The sequence below is a fragment of the Corapipo altera genome, unplaced genomic scaffold, assembly GCF_003945725.1.
Source record: "Corapipo altera isolate COAL_440 unplaced genomic scaffold, ASM394572v1 22, whole genome shotgun sequence".
Lineage (NCBI taxonomy): Eukaryota > Metazoa > Chordata > Aves > Passeriformes > Pipridae > Corapipo > Corapipo altera.
In genome coordinates, this window is record NW_020884886.1 from 8112676 (window position 1) to 8130045 (window position 17370).

The following is a 17370-nucleotide window of genomic DNA, read 5'->3' on the forward strand; positions in this document are numbered from 1 at the left end:
ATTATCTACTAGCAGTAAAAGACCTCTCACTCCTGTTATTTTGGTTTGTTCTTCTGGTATTTATATCTTCATTCAGAAATGGTGTATCTGATGTACATGTTTGGATTCTATCCTTAATTTTTTGTGGGTTTTTTTTGACTGATTCTGTGCACAAGTCTGCAATGAATGCTACTCCTTTTTTATAATTAAAGTTTGTACTTTAAGTAAAGCTAACTTTTATGTTCATAGGGGTTTTTACATTATTCTTTTGCTACATGGCTTACCATGATGCTTACCATGCTCTTTCCTTTATTCCTATTTCCTGTTTCCTAACAGACTGTTTAACTGAAATTCCAATGATATGATTCTGACTTATTTCACAGTGCATGCAATTTGCAAATGCAAGGGGAAAGTTTCATTCTTTTTATGCTGTCACGGCACAAAAAGTCCTGCTTTTGTGTGCTTTTCTACAGAGTGCTCAGTTCAAAGTCTATCAGTAATACCCAAAACACCTGGTGATGTTTGCAAACTGTTTGGCTGCAATATGCCTGGAAGTGTAACATTGATCTTAGGATTTGAAGTGGACATTTTTCAAAACTGGAAACCTGTTTAAAACTTAAATTTCCAATCCTTATATAGGACTCACAGCTCCGAGCGGGAAATTAGGACTTTGCAAGTGCCCCTGACATCCCACATGGGATCATTCAGCTTTCAGTGTAGTTATGAGGATATTAGGGCCATCAACCTATGAATATTAAAATGGAAGGTACTCTAATTAAGAAATCCTGTATTTTGTATGTACCTGGGGGAGGATTTACAAAAATAGAGAGGCTTAGACACTACCCAATAAAGCTGTTTGCCATGTAAGAAATATCAGAAATCTGTGCAATAATAATCTAACTCATGGCCCAATTAGTATCCTCCAGCAAAATCAGTTCAATGAAGTTGACAGCAATGGTGAGAATGCTTGCTCCTATTATGCTAGTCCTAAATACTCTTTTTCTAGGTACTTTGGGTTTTTTTCACTGAACTTAAACTGTGAATGTATAAGAGACAGCAAGCCTCCAGCATTTGGAAGACAGACTCATTGTGTCACTTTCAGATATTCTCTGATATTCTGTTAGAGTAATTAATCTTGGGAATGTTTAGAGGTGGGTGTTTTTGTCCGAGTCTTGTAAGTACTGTACAGCCATGTTCTTATTATTTGTAATTAGGGTGTCATATATTTTTCAGTTCTGCATGTAATTTAATATAGAGTATATAATAAGATATTTGTGTAGGTGCATATAAATATGCATATATAAACACATATATGTAGGCACGTATATACATTTCTAAACCGTAGGAATGTGCACAAAACATTAATTAAACATTAATTAAAGAACAGTAATTTTTGCTTATTCTACTCCCATGATCCCTAAAATCTGAATTCTCTGTTCCCATGTTTATATCTCACTCTTAAGCACTGCTGACCTTTAAACAGATTTTAGCTATTACAAGATCTACAAATTGAATAAATGCTAGGTGAAGAATTACTACCTCTTATGTACGTATTTGTTTGAACAAAACCCTTTGTAAAGAGAAAGGGAACCAGGTTTGGTTTGATATATCATGGGATGCAAAGAATCCCTGGTATTTCAGGATTCTTTGTGCACTGACCTAGTCATAACAGTTGCACATTTCCAGACTAATAATTCTATTGAGAGCCTGAAGAGGCTTTGAGGATAGAATTGTAATCCTTTGTATTAGTCATTCTCATGTCCTGTGTTTGATCTGTATTCAGTTTCCTACATGTATTGACTAAGTCACATTGTTACTGACAGTTTTCCCGAGGCTGTTAAGTGGGCTGTGCTTGAAGGCCATTTTCTTGTGTTAAATCTTTATTTGGTTTATAGGGAAAATGCACTACTTCCATGTTAGGAATGTGGTATTAATTTATTTTATTTTACTTTTAAATCTTTGTGTAGAACCAGTCTGGATCTTTTTGATGGCTGCAAAGTACTTGTCTAGCTGCTTTTTGGCTTGCCTTCTCATTTTTGGAGATGTAGTGGTCCCACGCCTTATCACACTTAGCATACATGTTTCAAATGTGTTTTTTTCCAGCATAACTGTCTTTGCTCCTGGTTCAGTTTTGACTTTTTCTCTATCCTTGCTTTAATATAGACGGTTCCTCAACTCTTTTTTAAGTTTTCATTTATTTGCCCAGCAACCCACTGCTGCTCAGCTAAGTAAAACTAAGGGATACCAAATATTGTGCCTCTTTGAAGGAAAGTTCAGTTTGAGCAGTGAGAGTATCTGCTCACCTACTGCTTTCTTCTGCTCTTTTCTTTCTCATTATGATGTACAGTTCTCTTTGCTAGCTAGCTCATGTCTTGTTACTGGACAAACGGACGAGGGACAACCCTACTTCTTCCATAGTTTTAGAGTCTGGTGAACCTGTCAGTCCCTGAATTCAGCAGGCACAGTGTTTATACATGTTTATTATGCATATATTCTTCATATGGATGCTGAAAAAAGTATATCTATCTTACAAACTAGTGATAAACTTTTCGAGTGCACTATCCATGCTATCATCTGATTAGTTAGTCAGGGAACAAGACATTGTTGATCTGTTTACAAACCTGTAAGTGTTTCCTTGTCATAAAGTAACAAATAAAATAATTTTTAACCATATTAAAATATTTTAGAGATTATACAGCCCATGTTGAAAATTAGAGCCACTGCTTCTGTCAGCAGGAAAGGGTAGACATTTGACATAGATATTTTTTTCTTTTCTTTTCACAGAACAGATTATAGATAATTATGGTACATTAACAAATGCAAAAAATTTAACGAAAAGTAGAAAACAAGTTTTCATTTTGGGATAATTGGAATTTTATTGACATGCAGTGATATTAACAGGTTTTTTTCAGGTAATACATTAATTATAGCGATAATGCAAATCTGGGTATTTCTGTGTGTAATGTGCTTAAAAATAAGTAAGAGAAAAGCATTTTGATGGCTTTTTTGTTCTAGCAAGAAGACTTTCAATCACTACTACTATTTTACTATACAGCAGAGCTAGATAAATATTGTAAATAAAAAAATATATTTTGACAAAATTATCATTTGTATTCATGGATAGATGATTGATATTGAAATTGATATGTTTTATAAATGAGTTATCAGGTATATTTTTATTTATTGTTATTATATCTGTGTTACTATTTATTTATTAGTATTTATTACAAAGATATTTATTACTATATCAAGAAGCATGCATATTTCACTGTTTGCAAAAGAAGTTGTAGCCGTTTCTTTTAAAATAGAGACTGCTATTTTCAGCTAACTGTGATGTTTTCACTGAATTGACAACATACATTGTATTTCAGGTGAACTGTGTGAGGAGAAACTAGATTTCTGTGCTCAAAACCTGAATCCTTGCCAACATGATTCAAAGTGTATCTTGACACCCAAAGGATACAAGTAAGTCTGAAATATTGTTAGAGTCTAACTGAATCGAAATTCATATTTTTCTATCCTGCTTAGCTTCCTTTCCTTGTGTTTTAGTGGAAGCAAGTTCTGCTCCCGAAGTACTAATTTTGGTTATTATTAAGCATCATGGCAGAACAGGCCATTTTTTTCATATAGAACTACATTATTATCTTAAGTATGTTTTACTGAATTTCACTGATCCTTACCGGTTCTAATTCCAAACAGATTTTAAATAGGATAGTCTATATGATGGTCCTTTTAGGAGCTTGGGCAGCAGGAAAATAATTGCATTTAATTGAAGTGGAATAATTATACTGCTTTTAGAGAAGTGATTGTGAAAGGGATTATTAGGAAGGCACACTGGAAGATATAAACTACAGAAGTCCATTCCCAGGAAAACTAATCTTTAATTACACCATATCCTTACCAGAATTAATTAGTATACACAAGTTAAAGTTGTTGTAATAGGCTTTAAGTTAAAAAACATAGGAAACCTACAGTTTTCAATTGTTCTCACAAGTACCTCTTTTATGCACAGCCTGCTTTTGTGCTAAAATCAGATTATAATCGTTCCTACTACTTACAAAACTATATTTTATTTAAAATATGCAAAAAATATAAAATGTATTAAATATTCAATTGAACATGAAATTAAGTTAATAGCTTTCAGCTGGAAAATAGAAAACTTTTTGGATTTCTATATGGTTATTTTCTTCACGTCACTTTCATAAACCTAGTTAAGCATCTAATACTTTACTCCTAGTTCATTAATCTTTGCTTTTCCTGTCTGAGATTTTACATCAGAAAATAGTACATGCAGTAAACTTCAAGAATGTATCTCAGTCAGCTTTTTAATCGCATGCTTTATATTCTTTTTTCACTTTTCTTATTCATTTATGTTGTTTAATAAATATGAGACATATTTTTTTTAAGTACTAAATTTAAAGTTACACAGCTGTTTAAAATTAGTCTTGCAAGTTTTAGATACAGAAATAACACCAAGGAGGGAATCACAAGATCTAATGAAATCAATTAAAAACATCTTAATTAAAAAAAAAAAAAAGATCGTGTATACATAGATTTGTAATATTTTCCATTACTTTTTCACAGAGTTGTGGGCATTCACTCAGTCTACTATATGCTGATTCCCTGAAGAAATGCCACTAGCATTAGCAATGACAGTTGCACTTTGGAAAAAAAAAAAAAAAACCAACAAACAAAAAACATTACATACAGTCTTGAGGATATGCTGTTTCTAGTTTCTAGTTCAGTGGGGGTTCAGGAAGGGAAGATGATGCATTTTGAGACTTCTGTTAGTTCACTAACCAGGAAGCTATTTGCAGTATGGAACTTCAAGGGAAAGAAAATTATGCGTAACCTCCAAACAGTATAAATGGACCATTGATCCATTTAGAGCTGTTCAATTGACAAAGAAAATAACCATCAGTACAATACAAGCCCTGGATTCTCTGTCTCTGTTTCACCGACTAAACGTATTTATTATGTTTAGTGTTTGCAGCCATGTACAACATCCTGTAACATTCTGCATTGTTCGTAAATACTGTCAAAATTATTCATGAGGGCTCTCTGGATTTAAACCACAATTCTTCAGTGTAATGGCAGGTCCGTAAATATGTTTAACCAGCAAACCTCTGTTCATTACACATGTAGATTTCCTATATACTAATGGGATTAAGCTACATAGTCTTTACACACAAAGTCACAGTAATACCTTTTCTTTCTTGAGCTTTAAAAAATTCAGTAGTTCCTTATCTTTGTCATAAGCATAGCGTATCTTTAAAAGGCACTGTGCTATCCAGTTTGATTTCCTGTTTTACAGATGTGATTGCACACCAGGATATGTAGGTGAGCATTGTGATATTGACTTTGATGACTGCCAGGACAACAAATGTAAAAATGGAGCTCAGTGTACTGATGCAGTTAATGGATATACATGTATTTGTCCAGAAGGATACAGGTGAGAAGGATCTGAAGATAGTAGAAACATGTATGTTTTCTGTCAAATTAGGGGTTTTTTTCTTGGAAATACTGATATTTTTCTTCTGTTTTCATTTAGTGGCTTGTTTTGTGAGTTTTCACCACCAATGGTTCTACCTCGCACCAGCCCTTGTGATAATTATGAGTGTCAAAATGGAGCCCAGTGTATCATAAAAGAAAGTGAACCAATCTGTCAGTGTTTATCAGGCTACCAGGGTGAGAAATGTGAAAAATTGATTAGTATAAACTTCATCAACAAAGAATCCTATCTGCAAATCCCTTCAGCTAAGATACGCCCCCAAACCAATATTACGCTACAGGTAAGATTGCTTGTGTTGTAGATTCTCTTTTCTGGAAAAGAAAGTAAATGATTCTTCATGAGGTGGAAAACTACCCAAAGTTGTCAATGGCTCACTTACAGAGCTTTTCACAGTTAGGGCTAAAAATTTACAAAAGTCAATGCAATAACTTTATTTTCCAAGTGAAGTAGATGGGCTTTTGGATAGGAAGAGAAAGAATTTTGTCAGGTTGTCCATCAAGAGAGAATTTTTTAATGAAGTAATAGACTATGGCAGTAAATTCAGAGATTCTCTTAATACTGCATTTCAATTTAATATTTATTTTTTAGTTCTTTCTAAGAGTTTCTTTCTTTTAACTAGATTGCGACGGATGAAGACAGTGGGATCCTGCTCTACAAAGGCGATAAAGATCATATAGCAGTAGAGCTGTACCGGGGTAGAGTGAGGGTCAGTTATGACACAGGATCATATCCAGCCTCTGCTATTTACAGGTGAACCTGGATGAAAGAAATTTCTAACTGAAACAAAAGCTGTATTAATTCCTTTTGTCAAAGTCACATCTTTTAACAGATGTTTAAAAGAAATGTATGCAAATGAATGTATTGTTAGATGCTCAAAACCTCTTGCCAAAAGAGGTGAATTGGCTTGGCAAAATAACTCTAGTGCAGATACATCAGAAAGATAATATATTAGTTGATGCATTAAAACTGAGAAGAGTTAGCCTCCAGCAGAATATTTATACATTTGTGTCAAGCTCACATGTAGAAGTGAAATTTTTTCCATGTGTAACTGACAAATGATTTCCTAATGTACCAGGTAAAATGAAGAACTCTACTGCATAAGCAGAAATTAAATGGAGGCTTCTCTTCTGTGTTAGGCAGTCCTATAATGTGGGACTTTTCCCTGGCAACTGAAAAGTGAAAATTTGATTCTGAAAAAAGGCAGTACCCTTGAAAAAGAAATGGGTTTTGCTTCCAAAGTCATTAAGAAACAGAATCCACAGCTGCTTCTGCAGCATGATTTTTCAGGGTCAATTTTTAAGTCAATTTCTCTGGCTCTCTGAAAAATTACCACCTGAATTTATGGGGAGGTATTATATAACTTCACAAGAATTTGCAGACAGACATTGCAAGAGAGAGCAAAGAGACAACAGCCATCACTTCTTGGCATTGACTGCCCTCTTGTTGCTAAAAATACCTTCAGAAGTAAAAGGGATATGTTAAATCAGTTTTCCATAGATCTTATTTTTACTGCATTTACACCTTTAGGGTTATAAAATCATATCTAGTGTATAATTACTTTCTAGTGTTTGTAACAGCTGACACTGTTCTGCATTCTATTACAGATATTTCACTGAAAATAAATGATTTTTAGAAATGATTGCACTCATATGGCAATATAAAATCAAAAGCTCAAGTTTATATAGCAGGGAAACAATGCTAAACTTTGTTAGATAATAACACTAAGGGAACTGTGTTTTTAGTAGATTACTAAAAGCATTCCCCAGAAAAAAAATCATGCCCATAAAATACAACATAAAGTTGTTTAGAAAAAACATAGCCTTCTCCAATAAGCATCTTAAGGTTGCTTTTATTTTTTGATGTGCTATGTATTTCATAAAGTCTCCTTACAATTCCATGAAATGGTTTAACATGTGGAGGTAGTATATGTATATTAATTGTATAAATTTTCATATATTAAAATTGGATTTGACTTTACAAGAGATTGAAGTACCAAACACAAATTTAAAATTGCATCAAACATTCACTTTTTTCAAATTACTACAATTCAAAATAATATTATTTTTCTTTTCTATCTGGGATAGGGCTAAAGAAGAAGTTTTGATTATTTTTTTTTTCAGGGTTTTAATTATTTTTGTTGATTTTTTTTTTGATAGGTACATCTGTCTGAGAATAAGAAGCAATAGGAATCAGGGTCATATGTAGTTTAAAGTTATTTTGGCTCTCATTTGTTTAATCTATTGAGAATACTTCTTCCCATTCAGAACATATACTACCTTCTCATAAATTTAATGCTTTCTCTGGTATTGCTGGAATACAATAAATACTGGTAATTCACACTTGTCCATTTTAGTTTTCTAGAGAAAGACTGGAAAACATTACTCACACAGGTAAATTAAACACCATAAACATGGGGATTGATAACAAAGTAACCAATTAACGAACAGTCTCAATTAGGTTATTGTTACAAAACAATTAGAAGCATCTCCCCTACATTGTTGATCATCTCCTTTGAATTATGTGACAAATGAAGATTGCAGGTGCAGTAAAGAAAGGAATGATAAATGTAGTGAGGTGTTACAGTGTGACACAGTTGTTTAGTGAAGCAGATACACACTGGAAGTACTATTATTATTAACCTCCATTTTGTTTTGAATAAGTGTGATGGTGAGCTTCTGAGATATTTGAAAACTTTCATGTAATGGTCCAACTGTAATGGAGCCTTGTGCCCTTCAGGGAAGGCTGACCTTATCTGTCTTTACAACTATCTGAAAGGAGGTTGTAGCCAGGTGTGGGGTCAGTCTCTTCTCCCAAGTAACAAGCAATAGGACAAGAGGGAACAGTCTCACATTTCACCAGGAGAGCTTTAGATTGGATATTGGGAAAAATTTCTTCACAGAAGGGGTTGTCAAGCGTTAGAACAGGCTGCACAGAGAAGTGGTGGAGTCACAGTCCTGGAGGTATTTAAAGTATAGATGTGGCGTTTAGTGACATGGTTTGGTGGTGGACTTGGCAGTGCTGGCTTAAAGGTTGAACTTCATGAATTTAGAGGTCTTTTCCAACCTAAACAATTCTGTATTTTCATGACTGTATGTTGGAAGCCATATATACCTTTCCACATTTGTATATATATTTGTGCATCTAGTGATCCTTGTACAAATTACGTATTATTTCATTTCTATTTCAGGTTCTAGAAAGGTATATGTGGTAGGATAGGGTCTTTTACACATTGTGCTCTAATCCCTTTATCATTTCCAGTTCTTACCGTTCTACCTTCCTAGAATCTTTATGATATTTCCTGCCCTTTTTAAGGTCTTTACCTTCTTTTCATCCATTCATTGCATATTGTCTTTCTGTACCTTTGTTACCTGTTAAAGCTGTCTCCTGGCATGTTTCCAGTCTTTTCTTCAGTCTCTCCTTTTGGTTTCTTTCCTCTCTTCCCTCCCTTTATTTTTTTCTAAGTCAACTAGATCTGATCATTTGCTCAAAAAACTGCTCACAGACATAATCTACATTAACCTATTCATTTGCTTTCCCTCTTCTCTATTTTGTCTTAGCCTTCTCCTTGACTCAATTTCCAGTACTGTTTTCCTCACAATCCACTACTATCCATTACTGATGCTTGCATTATTCAAATTATTTCTTGTGCAGTCCTAACTCTTTCTCTTCCTTCTCTGTTGGCCTAGTTTTTGCTGCTTCTGCACGAAAACCACACGGTTTCGTTCTCTGTCAGTATAACGTTGAAGTAGCTAAGGCAATTCCTACCCTGTGAATGGGTTGGCAGGCTTATATCCAGCAAGTACTACTGCAGTCCAGAAGTACAGCTGAAGAGAAGGTGCTAATCATCTGTGTGCTGAAATACAACCAGCATGGACCAAAAATTTGGGGATCTAGCCCAGTAGTTTGTGCAGAAGTACATTTTCAAGATCTTAACACCTTGCCTCAGAGCATTTTCAGAAAGATGACAAATGGATAGACATGGTGGCAGCTGACTGCCAAAAGTCATGACCTGCAAGGCAGGGGTAATAGAACCATAAGAGGTAGGAGTATGTTCCTTTACTTTAGGAAACTATTGGGTATGTTTCGAGAACTAAAAATAAGTTTCCTGCACCATTCAGTATGGAAAATTTTAGAAGAAACAGTTGAAGTTTACCAAAATTATAAATAACTAAAATAATATTGTGAAGTAGTGTCATAGGTTAACCCTGGTAGGCAACTATGTGCTGCACAGCCACTCACTCACCTCCCCTTCCACCACCCCCACTTGGACAGGGGAAGAGAAAAGAAAGAGTAAAAGTCAGAAAAATCATGAGTTTAGATAAAATACTTAGTATTATGAAGAATATTAACTTCCCAGACAGATCCAGTACAAATGGGTGATGAATTATAAAAGCAAACAAATTAATATATTATGTTTTATCAGTGAGATATGAGGATGACAAAAGAATATTTTAACTAATAATGTTTAGGAACCATGATGGTTAAAGAACAGTTTGGTAACAGGATAGATAATTTGCAAAGATGGAAAGTTGCTTACACTGAGAAGGACTGAAAGGATATTAAAAAACTGAGATTTTTATCAAGAGATTTAGAAATTTCATTAAGAAAGTGAGGATTCACGTACAGGGAAAAGAATAAGGCAAGTTGTACTCCACTGAACAATGATGAGATGCCTGAAGCAGAGGCAAAAAAACCCCCAAAAACAAACAAACAAAAAAAACCCCAAAGAAACAAAACCAGAAAAAGCCCAGCCAGTAGAGAGATTCAAATAGAAGTTTTATAATATAAATGGCAGTCAAGAAACGGTGTGTTGAAAAGGAGTCAAATGGGAGCTGTAAAGCCTACAGAGGTGCTTCCAGTAACAACAATGCAAAGTTACAAAGAGATGATTCAATCATGATAAATATGAAGAATCAACAATAACATCAGTCTAGCTGTGTAAAGTGAATGAGAACTGCCTTACCAGTGGGACCTGACCGCAGAAAGAGCCATCATCCCTAAAGCAGTCATAGTCAATCTGAGAAACAAAACGAGATGTTGGCACTGCCAAGACCAATAAAGAATATTAGTTCATTGGAGATGGTTATTTTTAAAATGTTGATCCACTTGCATTTTGTTCTGTCTGGACATAATTTTTAAATGTTAAATGCTTTTTACACAAAAGAAAATGAAAACCCTTTTGATTCTGTAAACTAGTTTTCATCATATGTTTATTGGAAATATGGAAATATTTCTTCCCAAATCATTATTCTTCTACAGAATACCAGAAGCCTTAAATCAGTTTTTTTTACAGCTTTTCATTAGGATCTATGCATTCAGGTCTCATTTCTCCAGTGGGAAATGGGCTAGAAGTAATGTAAGTGCATTGGCAGGAAATATTGGACAGATATGCCTTGTGTTTATTTCCCCTTTAATTTAAACCACCCTTACCTAGAAGGGCTCCACTCTCTGCAGTAAATTTTTACCAGTAAAGCAGTTTAAACCAGAAGCTTTTAATAATTGCTCTTATCAGAGACACATTCCCTTTTACACATTGTGTTTTATACATCCCTGGAATGACCTCTTGCTATAAAAATGCATTTTCTGTGTTGCTCTCATTCTTTAAAATACTATTGTATGAAAGGTTGATAAGCTGTAGAATAACAAGTTTCCTTGAAACAAGAACATTATATTAGGGTTTCTTGCTTCCTGAAATCAAAAAGTCATATGCACTTTGATTTCTTAGCACATTTTTTTCCTGGATCCATTGAAATGTGTTAAATAATTTAATCATGGCATCTTTATTATTGCTTTAGCACAGCAAACAAACCTCTTAATACCTTGAGCAAACCTGGGTCTTTAGGAATGATGAACCCTGACCTTTTCCTTTCCCCCCACAGAAACTGGCAGTCCCCCTCCTGCCAACTCCCATAAAGTGTTTATTGTGCCAGTGTCTGCTCTGTCGTATGTTTGCACTTTCACACAGAGCTGAGTTTATGTAAAGCATTCATGCTACCATGCAGACCTTTCATCCATATTGAGCAGAGGCTGTTCACATAGAGTAGGTAATAAATGACTAAGAAGCTATTTAATGTGTCACAGCTGTAAGCAACCACGTGTGCTTCTGATCTGTTCCAGGACAAAAGCAGTTAAGTTAATTAAAACATCACTAAGGACGTTTTAAGGTAATTTGCTTGATTTTTGCCTGGAGGTTTAGGAAGCTAATCCCTTTCAGCTATACTGCTTTCTCAATAAGAAGAGCGAACTGACTGTGTGACCGTTCAGTCCATCTCAGGCTATCATACAATTGGTTCATTTGAATAACTTTTTTCAAAGGCTTAAGCTCACTCATTTGATGGTGGCCTGAAACAAATAAAGTCTCTCATGGGAATGGTTTAATGTCTGGTCTCTGGACTACAGCTCATTGTCATACCTTCCATACAGCCATATATTCAGCTCTCATTTCTCCAGTGTAAAATGGGCATACAATTTATGCAAGTGCAATGATATATTCAGTCCTAGAACTGAGTGATGATATTCTTCCTTCTCTGATGCACTTAAACCGTGTTCAAGCACAGAGTAGTTACCCTGCACTTAAGCACTTCCTGTGTAGATATTGCAGCTCATAAGCATAGGCAGCCATTTCTTGCCCCTAATAACATGAATAGGCTTACTCTTATACAGCATAAGCACCATGCTTGAAACAAACATTCTCTGCTTGACACCCTTCAAGTATTCTCCTACTAGTGAGTTCATAGCTTGTTAGGAAGCAGAAGAAAAAATTAATGAAATATTTATATTCACTGTACTAGCCAGATGCTAAACACACAGAAATAACTGTGCCCAATAAAGATAAGAAATTAATTTACAGGTAGTGTCAGTGGAGCTGTTTGGACCAATGACATGATTTTGTTGGGCAGGACTAAGGTTAGATGCGGTTCCGTATTTCATGAAACAGTAGATTTATGTATCACCGGAGTCAACTCAGGCCTTTGTACTTACAAAATGTGTAAACCATACTCTGCAATATTTAGGATACACAGAGGCACACATACAAATACAATCTTGGAGTAAAATTAGGATTCTTTGCCATTGTTGAACATTTCCAATAACAAGTCCACAAATTCTCTGGCAAGCTGTCCCAGTGTTTCATATTAACCCACCCTCATATTATTTTTTTTTCTTTATGTTACTTCTTTTACTTTATAAATTCTATCTGATCTAAATCTACCCTCTCTTAAGAGTTACCCCTGGTCCTGTTACTACAGGCTTTGGTAAAAGGTCTCTCTCCATCTTTCCTATAAGCCCCCTTTGAGTATTGAAAAGCTGCTGTAAGGTTTACCCAGAGCCTTCTCATCTCCAGGTTGAATGAACCCAATTGTCTCAGCTAACTTCATAGAAAAGGTGTTCCAGCCCTGTGATCACTGTTGCAGAGGAAGGGGTGTTGTATTAGCTTTTAGGCATATGTGCATGTCTTTGCTTAAAAGCTAGCTTTCAGGAGACTTGCACTTCTGGAGAAGTTCTGTTCTGAAACTGTATTAACTCTCACAAGGAATGAAGGAAAAAAACTGTTCTAACCAGACCATAAACTGTTTAATATTCATTTTATTTTGCAGTGTGGAAACAATTAATGATGGCAATTTCCACATTGTGGAGCTGCTAGCTATGGATCAGATTCTATCTTTATCTATTGATGGAGGAAGCCCCAAGATAATTACCAATTTGTCCAAGCAATCCACTCTGAATTTTGATTCTCCGCTGTATGTAGGAGGTAAGAGGATCTTACTGCTTCTTACTAGAAGTATCATAGCTAATTTACTCTGGTAACATGCCTTGATAAACACATGGTAAGAGACTCATTCATTGGGATAACTAACACCTTAAGATAAAACACAAGCAGTTTATCTCAATAGTTTCAAATAGTATGCCCTCAAACTGCACCTATTGCTTTTTTATAATTACGTTTATTTTTACCACTGCAAAATTCTGTAATTTTCTACTGTTACTTAACATTTTATTATACTGAAGAAGAGTGCTTAGCATTGTTTAGCTACATGAAGATTTATTAATACCTATTCAGAAAGTATAGAGCGGTAGCGTTCTGTTTTGCTCATGTTTACATTTACATTTCACTATTTCACTGTACAGGTATCTGCAGGAAATGATAGCAAGGTATAAAGCAATGAAATATAATTTATGTCTAGAGATCTTACTGCTTAGGATTGATAGGAGTTAGGACACTAGGTAAGAAGGGAACCAACTGGACAGCTGCCTCACAGTATGTGGCCGGGCTTGTTTTTTATTTGTTTGTTTGTTTTGAGAAGAAAGAGTGGTTTGTTTAAGTAAAACTGGTAGAGCTAAAATATTTGAAAATTTTTTGATCATTTGGTGGAATATACTCTGTAGAACTACGGATTCAAGCACACTGTTTTAACCAGCAGTTCCTGTTGGAATCCTGATGGGCCTCTGTAATCTAAGTAAAAGTCAGAAAATTCAGCCACCACTTTGTGCCTCCTTTCTCACCTTGGTAGCAAGTTTAAGTTCTTAGTGATCAGAGATTCAGCATGGTTTTTAAATACTGCTTATCTTCTACCAGTTTTCAGGTTCTGCTTTAACCTTATGGTCTTACAGGAGGCATGTAAGGAATCTCCTTCTGATCTGTTCTTTCTGTAAAAAGAACACCTACTTTCTTTTTCATTTTGTCTAATTCTTAAGAACTTTCTTTTGTCTGAGAATAACATTTTAGACTTAAGCATCTTACCTCCTTGCAAAAAATTATGCTACCAGTAATGCATTTGTGAGATGACTATTTTCTCTAGAAAAGGTGCTAGTTATCCTCTTTCTACATACACAGAAAAGCTCAGGGTACTTGCTCAGATTTATCTCTAATGGAAAATAAAACCAGCCGCTTTTGATCCTAATCAAGAATTGACTATTTCTCCTATAAAACTGGTATAACAAGTTACAAGTGATGAGAAGTAACATAACTTATCTGAAAATTCCAATTATTCCCTTGAAACACTTCAGGTTTTTGTCAGATCTTTTCAAATTTTGACATTGCATTCTCCCATCTAAAATGGGAAGAATTGTAAGATAGAATTCAGTGTTAGCCATCCCTCTGCATACTAACAGAGAAAAGAATTAATGTTATCAAATGTATTAGCTGCCTTTAAAATTGCTTCACGTCATGAATCTTCAAAGGAAGATTGCTCTGTGGAAGCACATTGCATTTTTTCATGTGTATCACCTCCGTTGTTTACACAGTATCCTGTGCTGCTATTTTTTGGAAGAAGAGTTGGTCCTACATTTTAATAAGTCAGTGTATTCTTGCTTACTTGTATTGTCAACATAACTTTGTTTAATGACTGCTGAGGCCATTTGTACTACTTGAAAGCTGAACTTAGTGCAAAACAATCCCCCTGTCTATTACAGGCACCTTTTGATGAAATGAGGCTACACTGCCAACTATAAACATTCATTCAGGGCACATTCTTGACACTGAGATGATGATTTGTGACATATGGTTCTCTTCCTTGCTTCTTCACCTTGAAGATCTGTGCCTCCGTTAGCAGAATCTTACTCATCTGCCTCGTCATTTAGAAGTAGCAGAAGAATAAATTTTTTAAGTTCCTGTTGGAATCCTGATGGGCCTCTGTAATCTAAGTACAAGTCAGAAAATTGGTTTGATTCCTAAGAGCGGCAGTCTTTTTTGTTCTAGTGCATGTTCTTCAGAGAGGTCCTGTGTTTCTTCTATTTCAATTCTTCATGTTCAGGATTCAAGCAGACAATTATTTCTACTTTCATAGAAAATGTTGGCCCCAAAAAAATTGAAAACCAATATTATAAGAACATTATAACAAAATAAAGGAAAAAAACCCAGTAGGTTGATGGTCAGCTCTTAAGATTTTCTGTTCTTTATCTATGTTTATCTAATTTATCTACTTACAATTTTAAAATTCTTGAGCCAGTTACTTACCACTCTTGTATCTTTCTTTACCCATCTTTTTGAGAGTCATTAATTTTTTTCTTATCCAACTGTATCTAGATTTTTAGAGAATTTGATCACACATTTCCATCAGTTAAGACCTTAAATTCTCACTAGGATTTTATGCAGTATTTTTATCTTTGCCAAAATTTTAGTTTGACACCTATATCATCACGTAGCTTACGCTTACTCTTGCCACTTTCCTGCTAAAATGGCATTTCTTATAAGCATCACCTCAGCTGGCAGGATGAAATTGAGACTTGACAGCAAGCCCTTGTATGGTATGCGCTTTCATTCCTTTTCATTCCCTCTTATTCCCTCTCTCCCTGCCTCCCCTCAGCTTCTTTTTTGGTTTTTTTCAATGTTACTCTTGGGTCACAATATTTAAGTTGGTTCAGAAGAAGTAACTAAACATTATTTTTACCAAAAAAACTGAGCTAATTGATTTAAACTTTTTTTTTTACCTTTTTCCAACTGTATGGCTCTTTTGTGTGGTCAGAATACGCACACTAGATATTTTTCAGTCTTTCTATAACAAATTTCAGTAAATCATATTGCAAACCCATGTCTTTTTGTAAGAAGTCTTAAGGGACAATCTGTTTCTTCTCAAAAATTCTTCAAAGGCATCACAGACATCACTGATACTTCACATTCTTCTCTTAGAAATTAGGGCATATTTCACTAGTTGAGAGTGGCCTCTTGTTTCATGGATGTCCCTGTTTCTGAGATAGGTAGGGTATCAGCTGCTTCTCATTTGTGCCTGCTCATTTCTAGCAGCTTCTAGAATGAGGTACTAATTTTGACAGTTTTACTGTATGACTTATTTAATAGAGGTCTTACCATTTACCTCCTTGAGCAGTAATTGATTTGTAGTCAGGTTCAGTGACCAAAAGCTCAAAAGAGGATGGGAACTACTCTCTTACCTTACCAAAAATAGGTCTGAAATATTTCTCTGTGTTGTTTCTACGGCAGTTCTTTCCTAACTGGTAAAGAACCTTTATATAAAAATTATCTAAGAAATATTGCTAAAGTTTTTGCACACACTTTGGCCTTCTAACATTTGGTAACTTGCTGGAAGAAGCAAAAAGTGTATAGGCTAAAAGCTTGTGTATATGCTTGCATTGTATTTCCAAATGTCTTCCTTATTAGAGATTAAAGACAAAAAAATCTCTGAATCATGTGTGATATACCTGCTTTTACCTGGTATCATACATGCTTATATGGTTCCCAGAAATAACATCTAAATTTCCTCACACAAGTATAACAGCTAGTTTAGCATTGCATTGATGTGCTTAGCTTTATACACCTTTTATTTTTACAAAGGGTAATTTCAGTGCATCTGTTCTGCTATGAGATACTTCAAGTCATATGCCTAAACATTTTCTGAGTGTTGCTTTCAAGAGACAATAGTGTGAAGGGGCCTTGATGACTCTACCTTGTCCATGGTTTGCAAAAATGGCAAGTAGATGTGAGGAAATGGGAACTCATGATCGTTTGCAGTCTCAGTCCTTTAATACAATAGTTCCATGCCAATTTTACTGTGGTAGTTTGACCTGGGCTAGATGCCAGGTGCCCACCAAAGCCTCTCTATCACTCTTCTCCTCAACAGGACAGGGGAGAGAATATATAATGAAAGCTCATGAGTTGAGGTGAGGACGGGGAGAGGTCACTCACCAATTACTGTCACAGGCAAAGCAGACTACACCTGAAGAAATTGATTGAATTTATTATCAATCAAAATCACAGTAGGATAATGAGAAGTAAAAAAATTCATAAAGACACCCTCCTCCCTCCCCTCTCTCCTTCCTGGGCTTAACTTTATTCCTGATTCTCTACCTCCTTCCCTCAATCAACGCAGGTAAACAGGGAATGTGGGTTACAGTCAGATCATCACATGTTGTTTCTGCCACTGCTT

General features: G+C 35.2%; 1 protein-coding gene across 11 annotated transcripts in view; it reads left to right on the forward strand.

Moving 5' to 3' along the window:
• SLIT2 (slit guidance ligand 2) overlaps window positions 1–17370 on the forward strand; it is a 265788-nt gene that overhangs the window by 238739 nt on the left and 9679 nt on the right. For all 11 annotated transcript variants that reach the window (XM_027642798.1, XM_027642801.1, XM_027642793.1 and 8 more), the window contains 5 exons: window positions 3351–3444; window positions 5294–5431; window positions 5531–5771; window positions 6111–6241; window positions 13087–13241. In XM_027642798.1, the coding sequence (XP_027498599.1) occupies window positions 3351–3444; window positions 5294–5431; window positions 5531–5771; window positions 6111–6241; window positions 13087–13241 (759 nt within the window). The remainder of the gene's footprint in view (window positions 1–3350; window positions 3445–5293; window positions 5432–5530; window positions 5772–6110; window positions 6242–13086; window positions 13242–17370) is intronic.